General features: G+C 54.7%; 3 protein-coding genes across 3 annotated transcripts; 2 read left to right on the top strand and 1 right to left on the bottom strand.

The window, feature by feature from the left end:
• Positions 1-460: 460 nt before the first annotated feature.
• Positions 461-2,291, top strand: G647_08488 (uncharacterized protein; the record flags this gene model as incomplete). The annotated part of the gene is made up of 2 exons (XM_008732798.1): positions 461-1,853; positions 2,065-2,291. 2 exons carry the CDS (start codon positions 461-463, stop codon positions 2,289-2,291), a joined length of 1,620 nt encoding a protein of 539 aa, XP_008731020.1.
• A 1,785-nt stretch (positions 2,292-4,076) lies between these two features.
• On the bottom strand, positions 4,077-4,977 carry G647_08487 (uncharacterized protein; the record flags this gene model as incomplete). Its single annotated transcript, XM_008732797.1, has 2 exons — positions 4,077-4,716; positions 4,808-4,977. 2 exons carry the CDS (start codon positions 4,975-4,977, stop codon positions 4,077-4,079), a joined length of 810 nt encoding a protein of 269 aa, XP_008731019.1.
• A 10,928-nt stretch (positions 4,978-15,905) lies between these two features.
• G647_08486 (uncharacterized protein) lies at positions 15,906-18,731 on the top strand (the record flags this gene model as incomplete). The annotated part of the gene is made up of 1 exon (XM_008732796.1): positions 15,906-18,731. The coding sequence occupies one exon, from the start codon at positions 15,906-15,908 to the stop codon at positions 18,729-18,731; it is 2,826 nt and encodes a 941-aa protein (XP_008731018.1).
• Between the last annotated feature and the right edge of the window lie 346 nt (positions 18,732-19,077).

The following is a 19,077-nucleotide window of genomic DNA, read 5'->3' as shown; positions in this document are numbered from 1 at the left end:
ACCCTTTGGGCCAATGACTTTTCCAAAACTTTGTGCCTTCAATTTCTGGCTCCGCTGTCGCCGCTCCCTTCCGAAAATGCGAGAGTGCCGATCGCTCGTCCCCAGCTGAGGGTTCGGTCTGGAACTTCTTAGCCTTCACGGCTAGACCCCTGCCACGTAGAGTTCAGTCTACAACCCGCATCTGCATGATCACTGAATCCTTTGTTCGCAAGTACTGTTATTTGATGTCATTCGATCCCACGAGTCGCCCCAAGTCTTGCTCTCAAGCAACTGAGGTGCTCGCACTGACATGGCTCACGCGATAGAAGCGGACTCGGAAGACTTCGGTTCTAGAGCACGACGGTCTCTCTGAACGCTGGTTCCAGCAACGGCAAGGACTAGCCACAGTCCTCCAGGGTCCAACCGACCCTCTTTCACCAAGCCATTGGACGATTGGCCATGTGATGCCTTCGGTTCACCCATGTCCCATCAGGAATCGTTCTACGACTTCGAAAGAGATATTCTCAACCGCACTCCACCACTGGTGGCGGTAAACCCGGTTCTGGAGCCGCACGACAGTCCCGCGCCTTTGGTCCGCATCGACACTTCTTCCGACTCGACGGACGTGGAAGACACGGACGGTGTACCGGCACCCAGGAAGAAAAGAAGGAAGAGGCGAAAGGGTCGAACAAACCCAACCTTTGCCGACGGCGTACTGATTCGTTCCCTAGATCCTAACCAAAACGAATTAGCCAGTCACGTTGAGAGGAACGCGTTAGCATCGGCGAGTCAGTCAGAGGTGGAAGAGGAGGACAATGATGCTGGCCGCCGACAGCAGATGAGCAGGCCGAGCGAAGTAATTCAGTCTCGGGCAGCGCAGAATGCAACCAGACGCCGAGAGGTTGCCATCTCCCCCAATGTCGACAAGGATGATGACTGGCCGATGATCGATACTCCGGCGAATGCAGCTGAGGCGAGATATTCGCCCCCGTCTCCGAGTACCAATGGTGAAGCCCGCCGACCTCGCCAGCAAGAGCAAAACCATGCCTCCTCTCCTCTACGGGAAGACCATCCCAGGAAGCAGTTCGACACTCGGCCTCCCCCGCTGAACGAGAGATTGGGTTTGAAGCTGAATCCAAGCCATGCAGCTGCCGAGGAGGACGAGGACTCCATCATCAAGTCACCTGCTCTTGCAAAATTCGCCATCGCACGCGATCATGCCCCTCCGGATTTTATCCTCCCTGCGTTGCAGAGGAAATCGCCGCCCCGGTCGTCGCCGGCAGGTCTATTGGAGCTGAAGCACAATCTTCCGAGTATCAAGACCGCCATAGGTGATCTTCCGGACTCGAGCTTTAGTAGATTTGCTACCCTGTCCCCCATAGGACGTCCGTCTCCCATCCACTTAGCACAATATGCATCGCCCGCATCTTATTCAGCTCTATCACCTCGGGCGCCGATGGGGCCGCCCTCGCATCACGACTGGAGGGCGACAACCCGTGACTCGAATACGTCGAAGTCTTCGAGTTACGCTAGTTCCTCGGCCACAGGGTCCACACCAGCTTCGTCCATGTCTATGCCGTCGCCAGCACCCTCATATCCATCGCCCTCGTATCCGTCGCCGCCGCACCCATCTCCCCCTCATCCGTCGCTCCCGGACCCGCCGCCCGAGCCACCACAGCCTGTGCACTCGTCGCCCTTGGCAGTTGTACCAGAAGAGCACACGGACACGATACAGCCAGAATCTGTCGACGAGAGCGAATCGAAGATCAGGTCCGAATCACAGTCCGAGCCGCCCTCTGGCGATGGTTTTACCACCGATGAACCTCCTGCAAGCCGTTACGTTTCAGGTGCTTACATCTGCATGTATAATGGATGTACGGCATTACCGTTCCAGACTCAATATCTATTAAACAGTCACATGAACGTCCATTCCGACTCACGCACCCACTTTTGTTCTGTGAAAGGGTGTCCTCGCGGCCCTGGTGGTCAAGGCTTCAAGAGAAAGAACGAGATGATTAGGTGAGTATCTGATTCTAAGTAGGTCGTCCTGTGCTGCGGCTGAATGCTGACTCGCCTCGTGTTCAGACATGGGTTGGTCCACAAATCTCCAGGATACATATGTCCGTTCTGTCCCGATCAAGAGCACCGATATCCTCGACCAGATAATCTCCAGCGCCATGTTCGGCAGCATCACTTGGACAAAGACCGAGACGACCCGGTCCTCCGCGACGTCCTTGACCAGCGCGTCGAGGGAGGAACGCGCGGCGGAAGACGACGAATGCGGTTATGACCATTTTGGAAGATCCGGTTGACAGGGCCATTCGCACACCGGGATTGCAATCGTCTGCCTGACCGAAGCCCAGATTCTGTACAGCACACTCGCTTCGCTTTGCTTCACTTCGTTTCTCAAGAACTTCTTTTTCTTTCCCCTTGGGTTTGGCATTTTTGGGATTGGGTAAAAAAGGGTGTCTAAGTCATTAACGCCACGGGCTTGTCGTTTCTTATATACGCCGCACCCCACAGTCGACTCTCGCGACGCATTGCGGTCATGATACGCAATGTTATCAAGCGTCCGCGTAGCCCTGCCTTCTTATTTGTCCAACCTCGACACTTCGACTCCGATTTCCTCGTGCTGGCTAGGCGCGACAATGGTATGCACGAGAAGACGACGGAAGGGGATGCTCGGCATATATATCCCGTGCTTAGCCCTTAGCTCCAAGGAAGGCAGAAATGGCGTTGAAAGGGCCCTCTATCATGAGCAATTCACGACAGTTACGATTCTCACGATTACAGGCATGCACGGCCATGTTTCATCTTTCAGGATGGTTGGTGGGTTTGTGTGGGTTTGTGGGTTGATGGGCCGGGATGGCTTGATGGACGGATGAATGGGCAACGCCCCAATCGTTTTTCATTTCTAGTGGCACATATTATGGACGAAGAAGAGGTGGTAGAACAAAGAGACCAGGTTCTGGCGACCACCAGAGGTTTTTCTGCAGCGGAGAACGAATGAATCAGTTGGTCGGTTATCAGCGGCGAGGTCATGCGCGACTCAAGCGAACCATCAATCTGGCAATAAATCGCTCCTGATGAAGGGGGTCTGGTGGCAAAGAGCGCAGTTTCAACTCCCTGCACTTTGCTGACGCACTCGCTCACACCGCGCCCGAGAGCGATCGAGCAAGCGAGACGTCAAGAGTCCAGTGAGCGACTATGTAGTGTAGAGTTGGGATGCTACTACAGTAGATATCGAACGTGCTCCTTGCCAAGTACCCGCTTACTGACCTGCCTGCCTGCCTCCCTCCTAAATTACATGTATGTTCCAAACTATGAAATCCACTCGCCGCCGTTGTTGACCTACTGTTTCATACATATGGCCCACGGATACTCCCTACAGATCACAGGACTCAAGCCGAGAACAATACAACCTCTGTCGCTATTCCCAGTCCCCAGCCCTTTGTGCGCAGTATAGAGTACGGAGTGTTGACTTGGGACTTGATTGGCGTGGTGCTACCATCGGTAGTGTAGTGCTACTCAAGTCAAAATCAAGTCAGGTCAAGTCACCCCAAGGGTCTGTACACAAGTAGGCTTGACGTTGTCCGTTCAAGAGAGGCACGCGCACACATGTCCTTGGCTACTTACCTATGGCTGGGGTGGGCTTGATGAGGACCCGTATAGTGAGCGAGCGAGCGAGAGAGAGAGAAGGAGGGGGGGGGCGCGAACGGAGTCTCAAGCCCATCTCACTCGCCAAAGACAGACCAGCCAGCCAATCAGCCACAATACCCAGTAGATAGATACAGTACTCCGTCCTCCGTATGTGGGTATACTCGTGGCGACCAAATCCTGCGTGCAATTCGTGTCCCTGGCGCTGTCACGTCGCGATCAGGGGGGCATGGACGATGACAGTGCAAGCAGGGCAAGTAGGTAAGTAAAGTAGATAGGCAGGCGAGGTAGCCAGTTCTCGAGGAAATAACAACAATGATCTTCATGAGCATGTGGTGTGATAGACTCATCGTCGACATCGAATACCGGCAACGACAGGGGCGAACCTCCTTCTTGACCCTTGAAATTACAGCCTGCTGTATCACACTACAACCAGGTACTTAGACGCCTGTCAAGTTGGACAGCTTGTCCTGGATCCTCTCGGCGAGCGTGGCTCCTATCTCTTTCGTGCCGCCCGCCAGCATGGTGTCAATCTCGTCCATGGTCGTCGGCTCGGTCAGACCCCAGAGTTTCCACTCGCCGTCCTCGCCCTTGGAAGTGATCTTCTGGATGACCACGTAATCGGTGTGGTCGCGAGTGGTGGTCTGCTCGGCGTCGGCGAGCTCGTATTGCTGCACGCTGCGGATCCGCACGATACACTGGCGGAGGTACGAGTCGGCGACGGGCAAGGGCGCCAGGCGGTCGGAGACGACCCTTGCGGGCGAGTTGGGCAGCAAAGGCGAGAGCGGCCACCTGTCCAGCCAGGACCAGTACTTCAGCCCGGTGTAGCCCATCAGCTTCCACCACTCGACGGGCTTGCGCATAACCTTGCGCTTCTCGATGCGCGTCCTTGCCGTGCCGAGCAAACCCTCGCAGCAGAGGGCCTGCAGAATCTTCATGTCCCCTTTACCCAGCGCCATGTGGAACCTCTCATGCAGATCCTTGGCCACGGCCACCCTCGAGTTCAGCTCCATGGGCTTCCTCATCTTCTTGCCCGTGAGAGGGTCGCGCTTGGCGTCCCATTTCAGGAACACTACCAGTCTAGAAACAGAATGGTCAGCCATGTTTCACGTCCGCTCCCACACACGCTGTGCTGAGCGGTGCTATGCTGTGAGGCTGCTGGATCACTTACGACCACCAGTCCTTGAACGCCGTCTTCATCTGCAGCCAATGGATCTTTGTTCTTTTGAGAGTCGTCCAAGGAGGTAGTTCGCTCGCTGGCGGGAGGATGAACGTCTGGGGCAGTTTCCCCAGGTCGTTGCCCATCTGCTGTTTGCTGGCCTTCTTGACTTGGCTTTTCATCGAGCTCTGTTTGGGTAGTCGGGAGTCAATATTCGTGACGTTGTTCTTTACAAGGGCATCTCTGCGTCGTGTGCTCGAGAATTGGCGCGTCGAGAGGAAGGATGTTCGGCCGGCGCATTGGGGGCAGGGGCGCCGGATATGAGGTATTGATCTGGTGGTGATGGTGGTGGCGGAGAAAGGGGATGTCACAGTAGCCTGCATGGGCAGCAGTTTTGTGATTGACTGCGACATGCTGATATTTGGGGAGTGGAATCGAATGAGGCCAGGACTTGAAAGACAGTCGCGAACATGCTGCATGAGGATCAATTCATCGAAGCTCTGCTGCGGCGGCCAAAATCACGAGTTGCACTGTTGCAGCAGCAGGCTATTCCGGATTGGGATAAGACAGACCCAGCAGCCACGTGACTATGACTCCCGAGACTAGTTCTAAATAGGTAAAGACTAATAGGCCAGATTCACCTCGAGCTATATGCTCCATCTAACTCATTCCGCTTCTTGCTCATCTCTCTATATGCATAGCTACCTGGGTATGTTTTAACTTCAAATCTACTACATGCCTTGACTGCTAATATACTCAAGCCATTGGCCTGGGCCTTCAGACTTCTCATGACTGCCAAGCGGTAGCAAACCCACAGAGCGCGATATTGAATATCCGTTGCCTGGATCCTCCTGTGTCGCTGCCCTGCCCGTTGCCCCTGCATTCTCTTCCTGGTGTTGTCCCTCGCGTTCATTGTTGTGCTGTTCTACCTATTCTTCTCTGCATTACTCTGAGTACTCTTCTCTGCGCTGTTCTAGCTGCTACCGTGGGCTCCCCCATTCAGGCATGGGGATGGTGAAAGTCAAAGTCTCGTTTGTATGAAGAGTAATTTCGACAATGTCAGTAAGTGGCCGATCGTCCTCCGTGTCGTTAGAAGGACAATCGTGGCAAACACGCTGACCATCGAAGTTCCTTCCGTCGCAACGGGGATACGGACAGTCGTACACATCTTGCCGCATATCGCTGGATCAATTGCGGCCAGACGGAGTTACCTCGTCATTATTGTGACAACTCCCAAGCTGACCGCGATCACCGCGACGGCATGTCTCGGCCAGATAAGACCACCTTCTCTTTGGCCTGCCATGAGTTCGTTGATCCGCAACTCGCGATTCTCATTCGTGTCGATCATGTGTCCACCACCATGCCATTATCTGCCTTTAGAAGGGGGGTCAGCTTCTATATCGAGGTCACTTTGTTATGCTTCAGCGACAATCACACAGAGCCACCAATCAGGACAATACCCCCAGCCTTGATCATCTTTATCAGCTAATAAAGTCGCCAGTCACTCAAACAGTAGTGTGGAGGATGTGCAAGTCTCAACTTGGCTGGCCGCATGGCGATGTAGCGGCACCTATCTCGTGGGTGTAACCCGAGTCTTCCAATTTGGACATACCGTTTCCAGTATGTTGCGGGTAACCATGCCTACCTGTTTCGATCATCTCATTAGGCATCAGATGCATGCCCCGACTCGGTATCATCATCCAGTGAGTTCTGATCACTGCCAATACTGCAGTGCGTGGCTCTTCTGCGCCGAATGGGCGCCAGGCCATCACTGCCGATGAGCCGCTGATCGCCCACGCAAGCTCGGTGAAGAGTGGCTAATTCAGTTGATCACGCACCTAACGAAGAAGACGACACGGGAAGGGAAGTCACGCTTTGGCTACGTTTTGCCTCATGCTCGTTCACTCCACTTACGCAAGTGTCGAAGTACCAGATACAATTGTAGAACAGCGGGTCCGCCGACCTTGCTGTCTTATCAGCGCTGTGCCTCGCAAGCGCCACACCGGCATCGTCTGCGCCTATACAGAACGGTAGCATCTTGAGCCCTACCCATCGCGAAGCCGTTCCAAGAGATAAGTCAGCAATTGTGATGGATGCCTTCGGACACCGCATGGACGCCATCGCTGGAATGTGGCAGCGACGCTGCTTCTAGCACTAAAAGTGTGTAGTATAAGCATGACATTGGCAGACAGAAACACGAACAAGCAGGCACGCAGAACAGATAGACACGAAATGTGAACGTCGGTAGCCCGGGCTCAAGCCAGCAGCAGCAGCAGCAGCAGCATCATCATTAGCCCGCGCAGACAAACGTACAGCCCAAGCTCAACGCACGGGATTCCGATCGACAATCCAAACCAAGAATCACTCAGACTGTCGAGTCTGTCCCAACTTCACAGGGCACACAGACCATACGAGAAGTCTCCGATTTCCGAAGTAGACGCGGGAAATGTCTCCCTCTGGTAACACTGGCAAATACGAGCAGGCAGCCCCGCCGTGTTGGGATGTAGTCTGGGAGTGAGAGTGAAACTGAAACTGAGACTGAAAACGAGTGGGCATGAAGTATGAAGGGAGGGAGGGAGTCGGTGACAACACGATAAGCGCCTACGCCATGGGTGTTTGGTTGGTTGGCCAATCCGTCCCTTTTGATTCCAATGCAATGCAGTGTATCTGAATTCGGGAAATGAGGGTTCGTCCTAGACGGGCGTGGATGCCATTGCAAGCGGAGGTCGGAACAAGACGAGACGAGAAAGTAAAGGTGAGCAATGCCTGGTGTACGAAGTATCCAACGTCGAGCAGTGACACGACTAACTAACTACATGTGCAGGCTCGCGTCTTACGTACATACGACCGTGGACCAACGAAGGAACTTATGAGTTGCTAATGGGTTGCGAATGAGCTGTGAGTTGCGAAACTTGACTCATGCCTCCCTCGTACCGGCCCTCGACTTGGCCAAAGCGAGTCAACCAACTTCGATCTCGTGTTCTTCGACATCCATCCATCATCGCTTGACGCTTCGAGCTGCTCTCTCGTGTTCGCAGCCCGCGTCTGTGCCCGTGTGCGTGTGTCTGTGCGTCAACATGCCAGTCAGTGTGGGCATCATGCACCAGTCAAACGGGTGGACGGGCCTGGCAAGCGCCAAGTGAGGGTTGTCATTCCATGTTCATGTTCATTCCCATGCTCATGCTCTTCTGATGCCGATCACGCTCCCTGCACAGTCCAGGCCAGCAGGAAATACCGTACATACAACCGGGACCACACCTCGTACCATGCAATCCCAATACCATACATACCACCTGCACACATCCATGGACGCCACCCTTGAATCCATCCCATACTAAATTAGCCCGAAGCGAAGCGAAGCGAACCAAAGTGACTCGAAGGGAAGGGAAGGGAAGTGAAGTGAACAATAACCCGAATCGACGACCTTAGGTACTCTACTCGAGGTAGGTAGCTCACGATTCGCTTCCCAGAAGTACGATCTCCATCCCGATCCGCACGTCGAATCCCCTTTCCACATCCCGCTCCATCCCACCTCGCTTGATTTCGCCTTTTGGTTCCCGTCGCTTCGATTGACGAGTTGTAGGACAGTACGGTACCTATCGGAGCGACCCAATCACTCCTCGTAACCGGTCGTGATTGCGGAGTACCTACCTAGGTAAATACCTGGTACGGAGCACTCATGCTGTGTAACGCAGACCGGTGTGGACCCGTGCTTGGACCGGAAGTCACCTCGCATGACATGACAGGAATGTGACATACCACACATAGTACGAGCTATTATGATGTTGTGATTAACAGTCTCCTAGAGGCCAGCACCACCGGTGAGTCACGCCGAGCAGGCGGGACACCGCACACCTACGTAAGTAGGTAGTAGAACAGGAACTGGACTGGACTGATGGGACTGGACTGGACGGGACGGAAAGGAAAGGAAAGGAGAGTGCAAGACGAGACGTGACATCTCTTGTGGGGGCACTGGCTATGCTCTGTCGACATACTGTGTGAAGGTCGATTTAATTACTGCTCGTAGATTCCGCCTACGGAGGAGATACGAGCTACGAAGGTCATGGAAGTGTAGACGTACGTTGATGTCGGCCGTGCTGGGTCCGTGACGTCAAGATTATTGTCATGTCCATGTAGACATGCGCCTAACATGCATATGGTGGCTGGGTTCTATCTTCCAAGTCCCGCCTGGCCTGGCCTGACGTGCTCCGAGGCTGGACTTGGACCGAATGTGAACTGATGCTGGACGAGGTAGTGGGGGTGAAAAGGCAAGGAGATGAAGATGGCCAGTGAATTAGATGGTCGATCTAGAATGCTCTCACGATAGGACAGTCTCGTTGAGAGTCGCGGGGGGAGAGTACCAGACTGATGGGCTAAGGCACTGGCACTGACACTGACACTGATACCGATACCGTGACTGGAGATTTTGTATATCGCGAACGCAGAGAAAGACATTTGAACGTGACCATATTGGAGAGTCGTACATAGCTAAATCAATGAGTGTGTCGTTGAGTCGTTCAATCGTTCAATCGTTGAATCGTTGAATCGTGACCCATAGACCACTGGACCGTTAGGCACTGACGTTGCACGTTGAACGTTGAATACCGTCGAATCTAGACGTCTCAACATGAGCAATACGTCGGTAACACCAAAGACAACCTCTTCTGGCTCTCTGCTCTGTGGACTCCATCACGCCACGCCACTGCAGTGCCGTTTCCCCGTATCGTTGTGCGTGGTCAGTCCTGCCACGCCAGCAACACTACTCAGGCAGTGCTTCCAGTTCGCCAATGAGCGATGTGTATCCTCCGAGGCCGCGTAGGGCAGGTCACCTGCTTACCCGAGACGGGGCCCTTGCGCACGATCCGCGAGTTTGCATCCTCGTCGGACGATGGATGGAGTGGATTGGGGAATGAAGAGGTGGGAGCACGGGTTCTTTGTGCCTCATATGTCTGCTGCAAGCTAGAGTAAGTGGCTTGTAGTTCAAAATTCGACCGCCTTCTCTCACCATTGGTGTGGAGCCGTAAGGAACCTCGACTGGTTGCGGAAAATGCACCGAAGATCGGGACCGTACAGGTAGGCGCGATGGTAGAGTGGTCGTTAAGATCTGGTTGAGAGATTCACTGGACGTAATGGGCTCATGGGCCGGACGATTGCAGTCCAAAACTGGATCGAGTCGCGCGCCCACCGGTCGGGCTCGGCTGGATGATGGACTCGATGATGCGCCGGTGGCGAATGCAGCACTGGAGGCTGACCTGTGGTTGAGCATTGAATCAGTCGTCAAGGGTTCAATTGCTCGTAAAGGCGGAGGTGCTTCCAGTAATCTTCCAGCACCCCCTGCGGCTGCGGTCGGCGGTGGCCTTGCCTCAGGTGTTAAGGTACACAAAGAGCAGGAGGACAGTGGCGGATCGAGTACAAGCTCGTCCTGCCCTGATAACAGCTGAGGCGCTTGCTGGCGAGGCTGTTCTAGTGTTGATATGATCGGTGGCAAGCTTGGCCGCTCTGGTATTGGCAAAATCGACCGACTGCCCGGTAGCTCTGGCATTGGCAGACGCGGTGGATGACGAGGCTGCTCCAGCAGTGGTACTCGTGGTTCGTGCCCTTGCCGATGTGGTATAAGCACGCCCTGCTGTCCGTGTTCAGGCTGACGTTGCGCTGCCGTAGCCTGCTGTTGGTGGACTGGGCGACGTTGTCCTAGCTCCCCTTGGCCAGAAGACGAGTCCGCACCGTTTTGCCAGCACGGTGTGGGTGCTGGAGGAGTTGCAGGACGAGGCAACAACATCTTGTCCAGCGGTACGCCTTGGGAGGAACGGGCTGGAGAGCTTCCCTGAAGATCGGGCTCAACAAATATCCCCGGGGATCGTGGAGTCGGAGGACCTGACCATGCGAGTGCCATAGATGAAGTCGTGCTAGCTGGCGAAGCGGCGCGTAACTGCACGCTGCTTTGAAAGTACCTCCGGAGTTGAGGATCCGAGCTGTTCTTGCCGTTAGCATGGGCCCCGGTTTTGAGAAACGGCGAGTATACAAATTCATCGGTAGGTCTGAGTCCAGCGCACTGGGGGGCCGCGGGCGCGTGGTTGCCCATTGTTGCACCCATTCTGGCGCAGCAGAGCTCGTCATCCACTCTAGCGAAACAGAGCCCGTCCTCATCCACTCCAGAGCAGCAGAGTTCGCCGACGCGGATTGCTCTTGATATGACTGCGGTCCGTTGGCGTGGGAAAATGCGTCCACGTTGCTCAGTGGCAGCTCCGCACCACCAGCTGGCACGGAAACCGTGTCACTGGTCTCCTTCTGAAATGCCCATGCTCCGTCCCGATGAGGGTCCGCCTTACTGAATTTGAGCTTCTTGTTAGATAGAGGGGAGACAGTGTCTCTGGCTTGCTTATGACTCCGCTGCAGCCCGCTGGAAGTTGTGGCTTGGTCGTCGGATTTGCGCTTCTGGCCGCTACTTCTGGCAGTGTCTGAGGCTTTGCTTCGCTGCTTCCCTGGTGTGGCCATGGCAGCTTCGATGGCACTGGACACAGACGGTAGCTGGTGAAACATGGAAAGGAGGGGAATGTGGATGGGAGAAAGATACTGAAGGAATGGGTTCCATCCCACTTAAGTGTCAGTGAGGCATGGACGGTGTTCAAGGCACTCTCGCGGATCTTGGATATGAACCGTCACGTCCCGACGATCCCAGCTCGACGACCCCAGTCTCGAAGGCCAGTAGTGGTAGGGAGGCTGAGATCGAACAGGGAGTGCTCAAATCGCAAGCCGAAGGTTGCATCGCCTCAGAATGCGGCATGAGGCAATCTGGAGAGCCTGGTTCAGGATCTTGCTTGGGAATATGCTCAGCTGGCGCTTCCGCTCTTCCTCCTGTTTCCCTGCCCCTTGTTGACAAGGCTCCTACTCATAGGACGACGCTGGGACGGCCACACTGAAGCCACCAAGTCTATTGTCTCCTTCCGCATTTGTCGTGGTCGGGGCCCGAGGCGCTGTCGAGAAAGGCCAGGTCGACTTCGACCCAGCTGTCAGTCTTCCAAGGCATTCCCTTGTGCTGGATCCGACGAGAGCGACACTCTGGACAAAAACTCCGGAAGACTAGGATGTAGCGACAGGGCTGCATGGATTGCCATCAGATCACAACTCGATTGGCGACGCTGTCCTTACCTCTTCGATCGTCGTATGCACCCTAACATCGAGTTACTTCTCGGATACCTGGGTCCACCCTCAGCACTGATTTATCGGTCAAGATCCGCGATCCAGGACCCTGGCGAGACACCCCTTCAGCTTCCAATGGGGCATCCACACCATCCCCGCATCATCTTCGGCGAGCATCATGGCAGGGGTTGTACGAGGTAGTGCTAGGCGCTGAGGCGGAACCCTCACAAGCGACACATCTTGTTAGCGTCTTTTAGCCTCTCGTACCTCAGCGTCGGACCCAGTAACTGCTGATCCGTCTGTTGACATTCAAGCCCCGGGCTAATGCAGCCACTGCTGCGAGCATGAGACACCAAGTCCAACTAAGACGTTCACCGAACGTCCCTCCGATGTCCTGCAATTCATAGAGTTGTGCCACTGGGAGTCATGCCTGGGAAGTGCATCAAACAAGTCGGGCTTCATTGGCTCATGCTTTTCGAAAGCCAACAACTAAGTTCGCACCACGGGCAGATCATGTGGAATGTGGGACGTCCTCGGCGGACCCCAGTAGTGCGAGGGCGGATGAGCCGCAAGAGTGCTTTGTTTTGCTTTGAAAAGCGTCAGATGCTGCTTTTTGATTTGCTCATTTTGGATGAGCATCTACCACAGTACGAGGTGTACCACGACTTCCCTGAACAACCCCGGAAGCCGCCCAAGTCAATACGCCCGCCATCAGGCCCGCGCCTCCCACTGCTAGATGGCGCAAGAAAGGATTCCCGCCCCGGGGCCGCCAAGATGGTAACCACAAGAAGGACCGCCAGATACGGGGACATTCAGTCCAGGGGCTGACTCTCCGAAGTGTCAAGATCTGTCGCAGCATCGACTGCTAGGATCTTGAAAGAACGCCGACCATCAACAGCCACAGTATGATGCGGGCTAAGTGCATGTTCCAAGCTGGGAATGCGGAGCCACTATCCATGTACGGAGTAAGCATCTGGGACTTGCCGTAGCCTTTGCCCTAAGCAATGTCAAAGGCAAGCAGATGTTGAGCGTGGATGCCGAGCAGCCTCAGGCGAATTGATCCCACGCAAGACCCCACCTGAAAGGTCCATTGCATGGTCCGACACATGACTGGACCCATGCTTTCGAATAGTGTGGCCACGGACAGATCCTGTCCAGGCTCGGGAACAAAACTAGCCTGCAAGCGAAACCGCTTCACGACTGCCCATGCTCGCTAGATCCTCGTCCAAGCGGCGCTGTCGTAGGCCACTGACAGGTATCGAGGGCCTTGTGCCGTCCAATTGGGGCAAGGCTAAATCCCAGTCAGGGCATAGGAAATACGAGGTACGGCTGCCTCACCGATCGCGAGAGAACGAGGGTTTTGCCAGGGTTGAGAGTGCCAAAGCAGTAGTCAGATCTGCAGATCCGTCGGCCTGAGCATGCTGATTGCACATTATGACAGCCACACTGTGTGGAAAGGCACATGCCTGCAGGTTTCGTGGAAAAGCTTTGGACGAGTGATGAAGTCTAGGCGACCTCTCAAGCACACCAATCCCTGGAGATTTAGCACATGATTTCTGTACGTAAAGAAGGTCGTCAGTCATGACGGCATGAAGGAACAGTGACAAGTCGACCGCAACTTGAGCTTCGTCAAGACAATGAGGTTGGCAACCAAGAATCGAGTTCCGAAATGGGATCGTGGTTTGTGACCCTGATCATGGCGGCATTGCCCAACAACAACCCGATACGGCAAAGACTGATATAAGCCTAGTTTGGAGTGTACAGTACGCAGTAGAGGGCGTCAGAGAGAAGCGGCCGGAACCAGCATTTTGTCATGGCTGTCAAATTCGGTGCACAGCTCGAAGGGGAAACAGCTATCTCTTCGCGATCGCGATACCGATTTTGTGACAGATGAGCTTCGCATACTGCAGCAGTAGCCAGTGGCAGCGGCAGCGGTTGAAATCCACAACCCACGAACTTGGAGCTCCAACAGAGCACCGTGTCTGCATACTGGATCAGAGAGCGGTGCTGCCGGTCTCTTGATGGGAAAAGTGTAGCAAGACCTGACGGATTTTCACTCGCCACAGGTCTTAGCCAGCATTGATTACCGGACTTCGTATCAGCTTTCGGGGTTTTCAGGTCACCTGTCCGGTGTGCATAGTCCGCGTGTGGACACAATATGGACACAATAACGGGCATGAACCCTGCACGTTATCCGAACTCCTCGTACGGAGTACGCTTTTGCGGATCTGGGCGCCTCGTGAGAAAGGGGACCTAAGAAGGTACTTCGCTTCTGTCCCTCAGCGCCCTGCTCCGGCACTATTATTCCTAGATTGTGGCTAATCAGGCACGATTGAACGTTGTGGTCCTTGAGCGTCCACGCCTTCATCTCATCTCGGTTGCAAGGTTCGACGAACAGAGTGGACACATCCAGCTGCGTGGCCATCTGAATGCGTTCAACTGCGTGGAGGGGAAAGCGCTCGTCTTGTTGACATGTAAAGAGAGAGATGGCCTACCTCGCACGCCGTGAGGGAAATAGGTGAGCATCAGGGTCCTCCTAAGGTCAAGATCGTGCTCCATTCTGGGGTAGGCGAGTCGAGGAAAGGCAGGGCAGGTGAGGGTGACTGCCGCAGAGATCATGATTCCATTGAAGCCTTTCGCCAGTGAATTTCCGCGAGCTTCTGTCTGCTCCAGCACTTGTGCGAGCCGCCTGCCACCACACGCCCTCCGGAGTGCTCATGGTCATTCACCATTGCGAGCTCAAGTTATGAGACTGCCATCAGCTTCGGTTCAGGAGCTGGTTCGACTCGATGCAGGTCGTCTGGTGTGGCGAGGAAGGCGAGGTTGCTACTGGGAGCTTGCATCACCCGAATCAGACGTGAAGCGTAGGGATGCTGAGATTTGGTCTCGGAGCTGCAGTTTCTCGGATCCGTTGAAACCTGAGTCACCGTATGAGCGATAAGTACCTCCATCACAAGCCTTTGGGGCAGTCGAAGCTGTGGCGACGACGGCGGTAAATCACGCCTCCGCCATCGCCATGTTGCTAACCTCCTTCTTCCCATGTTGCAGCGAACGGGACTGACCCGCCAGGCCACGCCGACGTTTTTGACTAGAGACAACGGCGGACGTGGCAAGTCTTGGTGTGGTGAGCAATCTGAAGGTGCTGCACTTATGTGATCCATGTGTTGTCACTCGGTCGGGAGGCTCGGACGCATGGTGTTCGAGAGACTCGATTGAGGCAAAAGACCTCACGTCCATCGTGGACATGGGCAATACTAGCTTATGGCATCACGGGCATACAAAGGCAGTGTGTCCTACAGGAAACGATTTGGTGTGGGTGTTTGGGTACAGAGTTGTGTACTCCGTATGACGATTGGAAGTGAGTTCTGCCCGGGGACAGGATCTGCTGCTGATGGACATTAGAAAGTTCTGTAAATTTAGGCGCTTCCAGTGGCTGGTGACGCCTAAAGTCTCGCCCGGGCTTGGACATCACAGTAGCCGGATGGGGGACCCTGGGGGCCACGAGGCTGGACTCAACCACCTGCAGCAGAGGCTCCCAGGCACAGCGCAGGCTGCACGAATCGCCCGCGGGGCTGTTCTAACTTTGGACTCGATTGGTTACTCAGCGCATCGCCAACTTGGATCTGGTGTTGCAACCACGTGCAACGGGCAAAACATGACGACGATGAGTTCATCAGCCTCTCCCTCTCACCACTCACTCTCACTTTACACTTTCCCAGCCTCCCGACGCCGCCCACCCCTGCGATTCCAGCCTGCGTGCACCGTCGCAGTTTGCGGGCATTTTCTCGTTCATTTCTTTCATATGCCTTTGTTGTATGTAGATTACACGACGTTCCCGGCTGTTCTGAAAGTAGGCCTGGGTCGCCTTAGGTGATCATTCCATGCCGTTCGTTCAGCTTCTCAATTTGCCTCTTCCAACTCTCGTGTCACCTTGACCTCGTTCAACCCGTTCTTTCGCAAAGAAGCAAACATGGATCCCACTATACCGACTATCGAGGGTGTCGAGACCGACCTCGAAATGAACGATGCTCCCGCCTATGTTGAGCCTCCTGCTCGTATCGCTGCGCGCTTCTATCGGAGATCTTCCTCGCGCCGGCGATCCTCTGCCAACTCCTCCCGCCGAAGCTCGTTATCCTCGATCCATTCGCATTCCTCGGCGCTCTCGAGCCATGGGGGGCCCCACAGCACACATATTGCCCAGCACCTTCGCCGAGCCTCAATCATTGAATCCAGAAAGGCTCGTCTTGCAGACAGGGCCGCACATGCGGAGCAGGTCAGACTACGCGCGGCTGCTGCAAAGGCGGCGCAGAGGGTCTCGTACAGCGAAGAGAAGGCTCTGGCGGCACAGGCGGCGCGTGAGAAGTTGCTCGCCGATATCGCAGCACGGTGTGAAGAGGAGGTGAAACGCGCGAAAAAGGTCGCCGAAGAGACCAGGGAGAAAAGGGCCGCCGAAATGGCAAGACTCAAGGAAGAAATGGCCGAGAAGTACGCTGAGGCAGACAGGAGAAGGACCGTGTACCAGCAGGGGATGCGAAGGCCCAGAACCACTTCCCTCGCCGCAGTTGAGGAGAAGAAAGTCGCCCCGGCAGCGTTGAAGCGCTCAGACCGTGTCTACGCCGCCAAAGTCATTCAACGGTCATGGAGACGCTACCGGAAACGCCAAACCCTTGCAGACTTTTCTGCTCTGGAGCTGAACTTGACGCGAGCTAGGACGCTCACCTTTGAAGAACTGACACGATTTATCTCGGAACAACGCACCACTGCCGCCACCACGTCAGTACTAAAGTACCTTGGTGTCATTGATGCAGACCAAGGCACCCCGGGAACCGTGCGGGTTTTCCTCAGCGGGTATTTGATTGCCGCACACCCGATGCAAGCCTTCAGCCACGGCGGAAGCCAACCCCAAGAGCAGACGGTGCTGGCGAAAGCTGAATCGCTCGTCCACACTTTTGAGGCTTGTATCAAGATCTTGATGTCGGGGTCGCCCACCGCTTCCCTTCAGTCGAGCAAGGACGCCCTCTCTTTCGCTCTGAACGACTTTATCTCGACCTTTCATGCTTGGAAGAGCCAAGACCTGGGAGTCCTTGTTGATATTATGGTCAGCTCATTTGTCAATCTGGATCTTATTTTGCAAGCCACCAAAAATGATCATGATGGCCACGTAGCCGAGGACTACCTCGATGCTGTACGACAAGAGCAAGTCAAATTGCTTGCCCGTCTGAAGAGACTCGCGGGCCCAGAAGAGGCGCTTTCAAGAGTCCGTGTTGCCGTGAGAAAGGCTCGCAAGCAAAGAGCGTCTGAAATGCGACAGAAAGGGATCGAGCAAGTTCCTCGAGGATCGACGCCTGTCAATGAAGGTGCCACGAATGCTTCACGGGCACTTATGACCCCTCCTGCAACTCCACAGCCTGCTCAACAAAGCGTAGACACGAAAGTCCCGTTGTTTGCCGACAGCCTCTCCAAAATCATGACTGTCCTGCCGTCGAATCGCGAGATTGCGCATGAGATCTTGATCAACGGCAGTTTCGAGGTGCAGCAGCGACCTTGGACGAATGCGCACAAAGGCTTCGTGGACTCGCTTCGAACCAGTATGCGTGACAGCATGCAAAGTGGAAGCAATGGAGCCACTACGAGATGGACCCATGCTATGGCAGTTCTCATCCGTGAGAAGCTGATGAATTTGATCAGCCCACGGCATCCTCTTTACGAGCGGATTGATGGCCTGCTGGATCCACAGCTAATCGCCCAACAGTCCCGCAATGGCATGTTCTCGTACGAGTCTTTCTTTGAGACAATTGCAGGGCTGATTTCGCAGATTTGTTCTCCTGGTCGGGACGAGCTTGTCAGATCATTTGCAACAAATGCGTCGGACGACACCATCGATCGCCTTTTTCAGCTAATCAATATTGTTGACCTGATGGCGCTGGATCACATCAACTTTCAATTCCGGCTGGCCTCGCAAGCGGTGCTGGAACACGGGCACGAGCACGAAATGGCGTCTTTTGAGCGAGATCTTGACCAAGGCGTGCACACGCTCGAACGGACGAAACGTTGGTGGGCGGATGCCAAATCGGTGACAATCGGACAAAATCCAAGTGGGAATGCCATCTACGCCAGGGGGCTGTCAGACCTCGTTCTGCGCAACTCACATTTGAGCTCCCGCGACGTGCCGGAAACACTGCAGCTGGACTTTGTTCGGCTACTAAAGCTGAGGGCTCGCGCGTTCCAGATGATAGCCGTCTCATCGGTCCTGCTCACCACCAAAATCCGACTGAGGCGTAACAGGGAATCACTTTGGACGAAAGATGCAGACCGGCTGATGTTGTTGGATCTTCTGACGGTTGACCCCAATCGAGTCGTCTCGCTGGTCGAGTCGTCACACATGATGCCTGAAGCTACCAAAGAAGGGTTGTCCAACTTTGTTGGGCGAGTTCTCCCCGCAGCCATTGCTGCAGCTAGAAATGCGAGTGTAACGGAGCAAGCCCGAGAGGACGCGGTTCACAGTCACGGCACATATGTCCCTGCAGAAACTTCTACAGGAGACGTCTTCAGTGAGCAGATTGCTTGTTTCCTTCTCAAGTCTCTTCGAGAGCATGTGTTCGCCAGGCTCGCCGCTAACGGCACAGCTGAGAGGGTAAGGACCACCACTAGTGCGGCGGAAGTGCTAGCCAGGGCGGGGATGCCGGAGTTTTTGGCAGAGGTCAATCGCCTCGTCGACTCGCTCGACAAGATACGGTCGGTCGATTTGAAAAGCCATGAGAAATGGTATGATCAGTTGTCGGCCGAGGCTGCTTAAGAGTTTGGAACGACTACGATCGCTGCATATATGATGGACACGCTGTACAAACGAGCATACGAGCTACGTGAAGCGGGGCTTCCTAGTTTGATGGATCATGCATTTCTTCGACGATTGTATATAGTATACGCCTTACGAGACTGTTATGCTTTGGGACGTACACACATCCGCATCTTGGAACTGGGCAGAACGCTCGATCAAGAACAATGACTAAGGCGTTGGGACGGCCGGTTCCACTGTTTTCAGGGGCTTGACAATTCTACGGTCAAAAGAGTTTTCAGATTTTGTCATCATCTCGGTCTCAATCCTCTTTCCGATGCATGGCTTGTGGTTCGAACGCATCTTG

This window comes from Cladophialophora carrionii, assembly GCF_000365165.1.
Source record: "Cladophialophora carrionii CBS 160.54 unplaced genomic scaffold supercont1.7, whole genome shotgun sequence".
Lineage (NCBI taxonomy): Eukaryota > Fungi > Ascomycota > Eurotiomycetes > Chaetothyriales > Herpotrichiellaceae > Cladophialophora > Cladophialophora carrionii.
The sequence above is the reverse complement of the archived record's forward strand: the minus strand, read 5'-3'. Positions and strand labels throughout refer to the sequence as shown.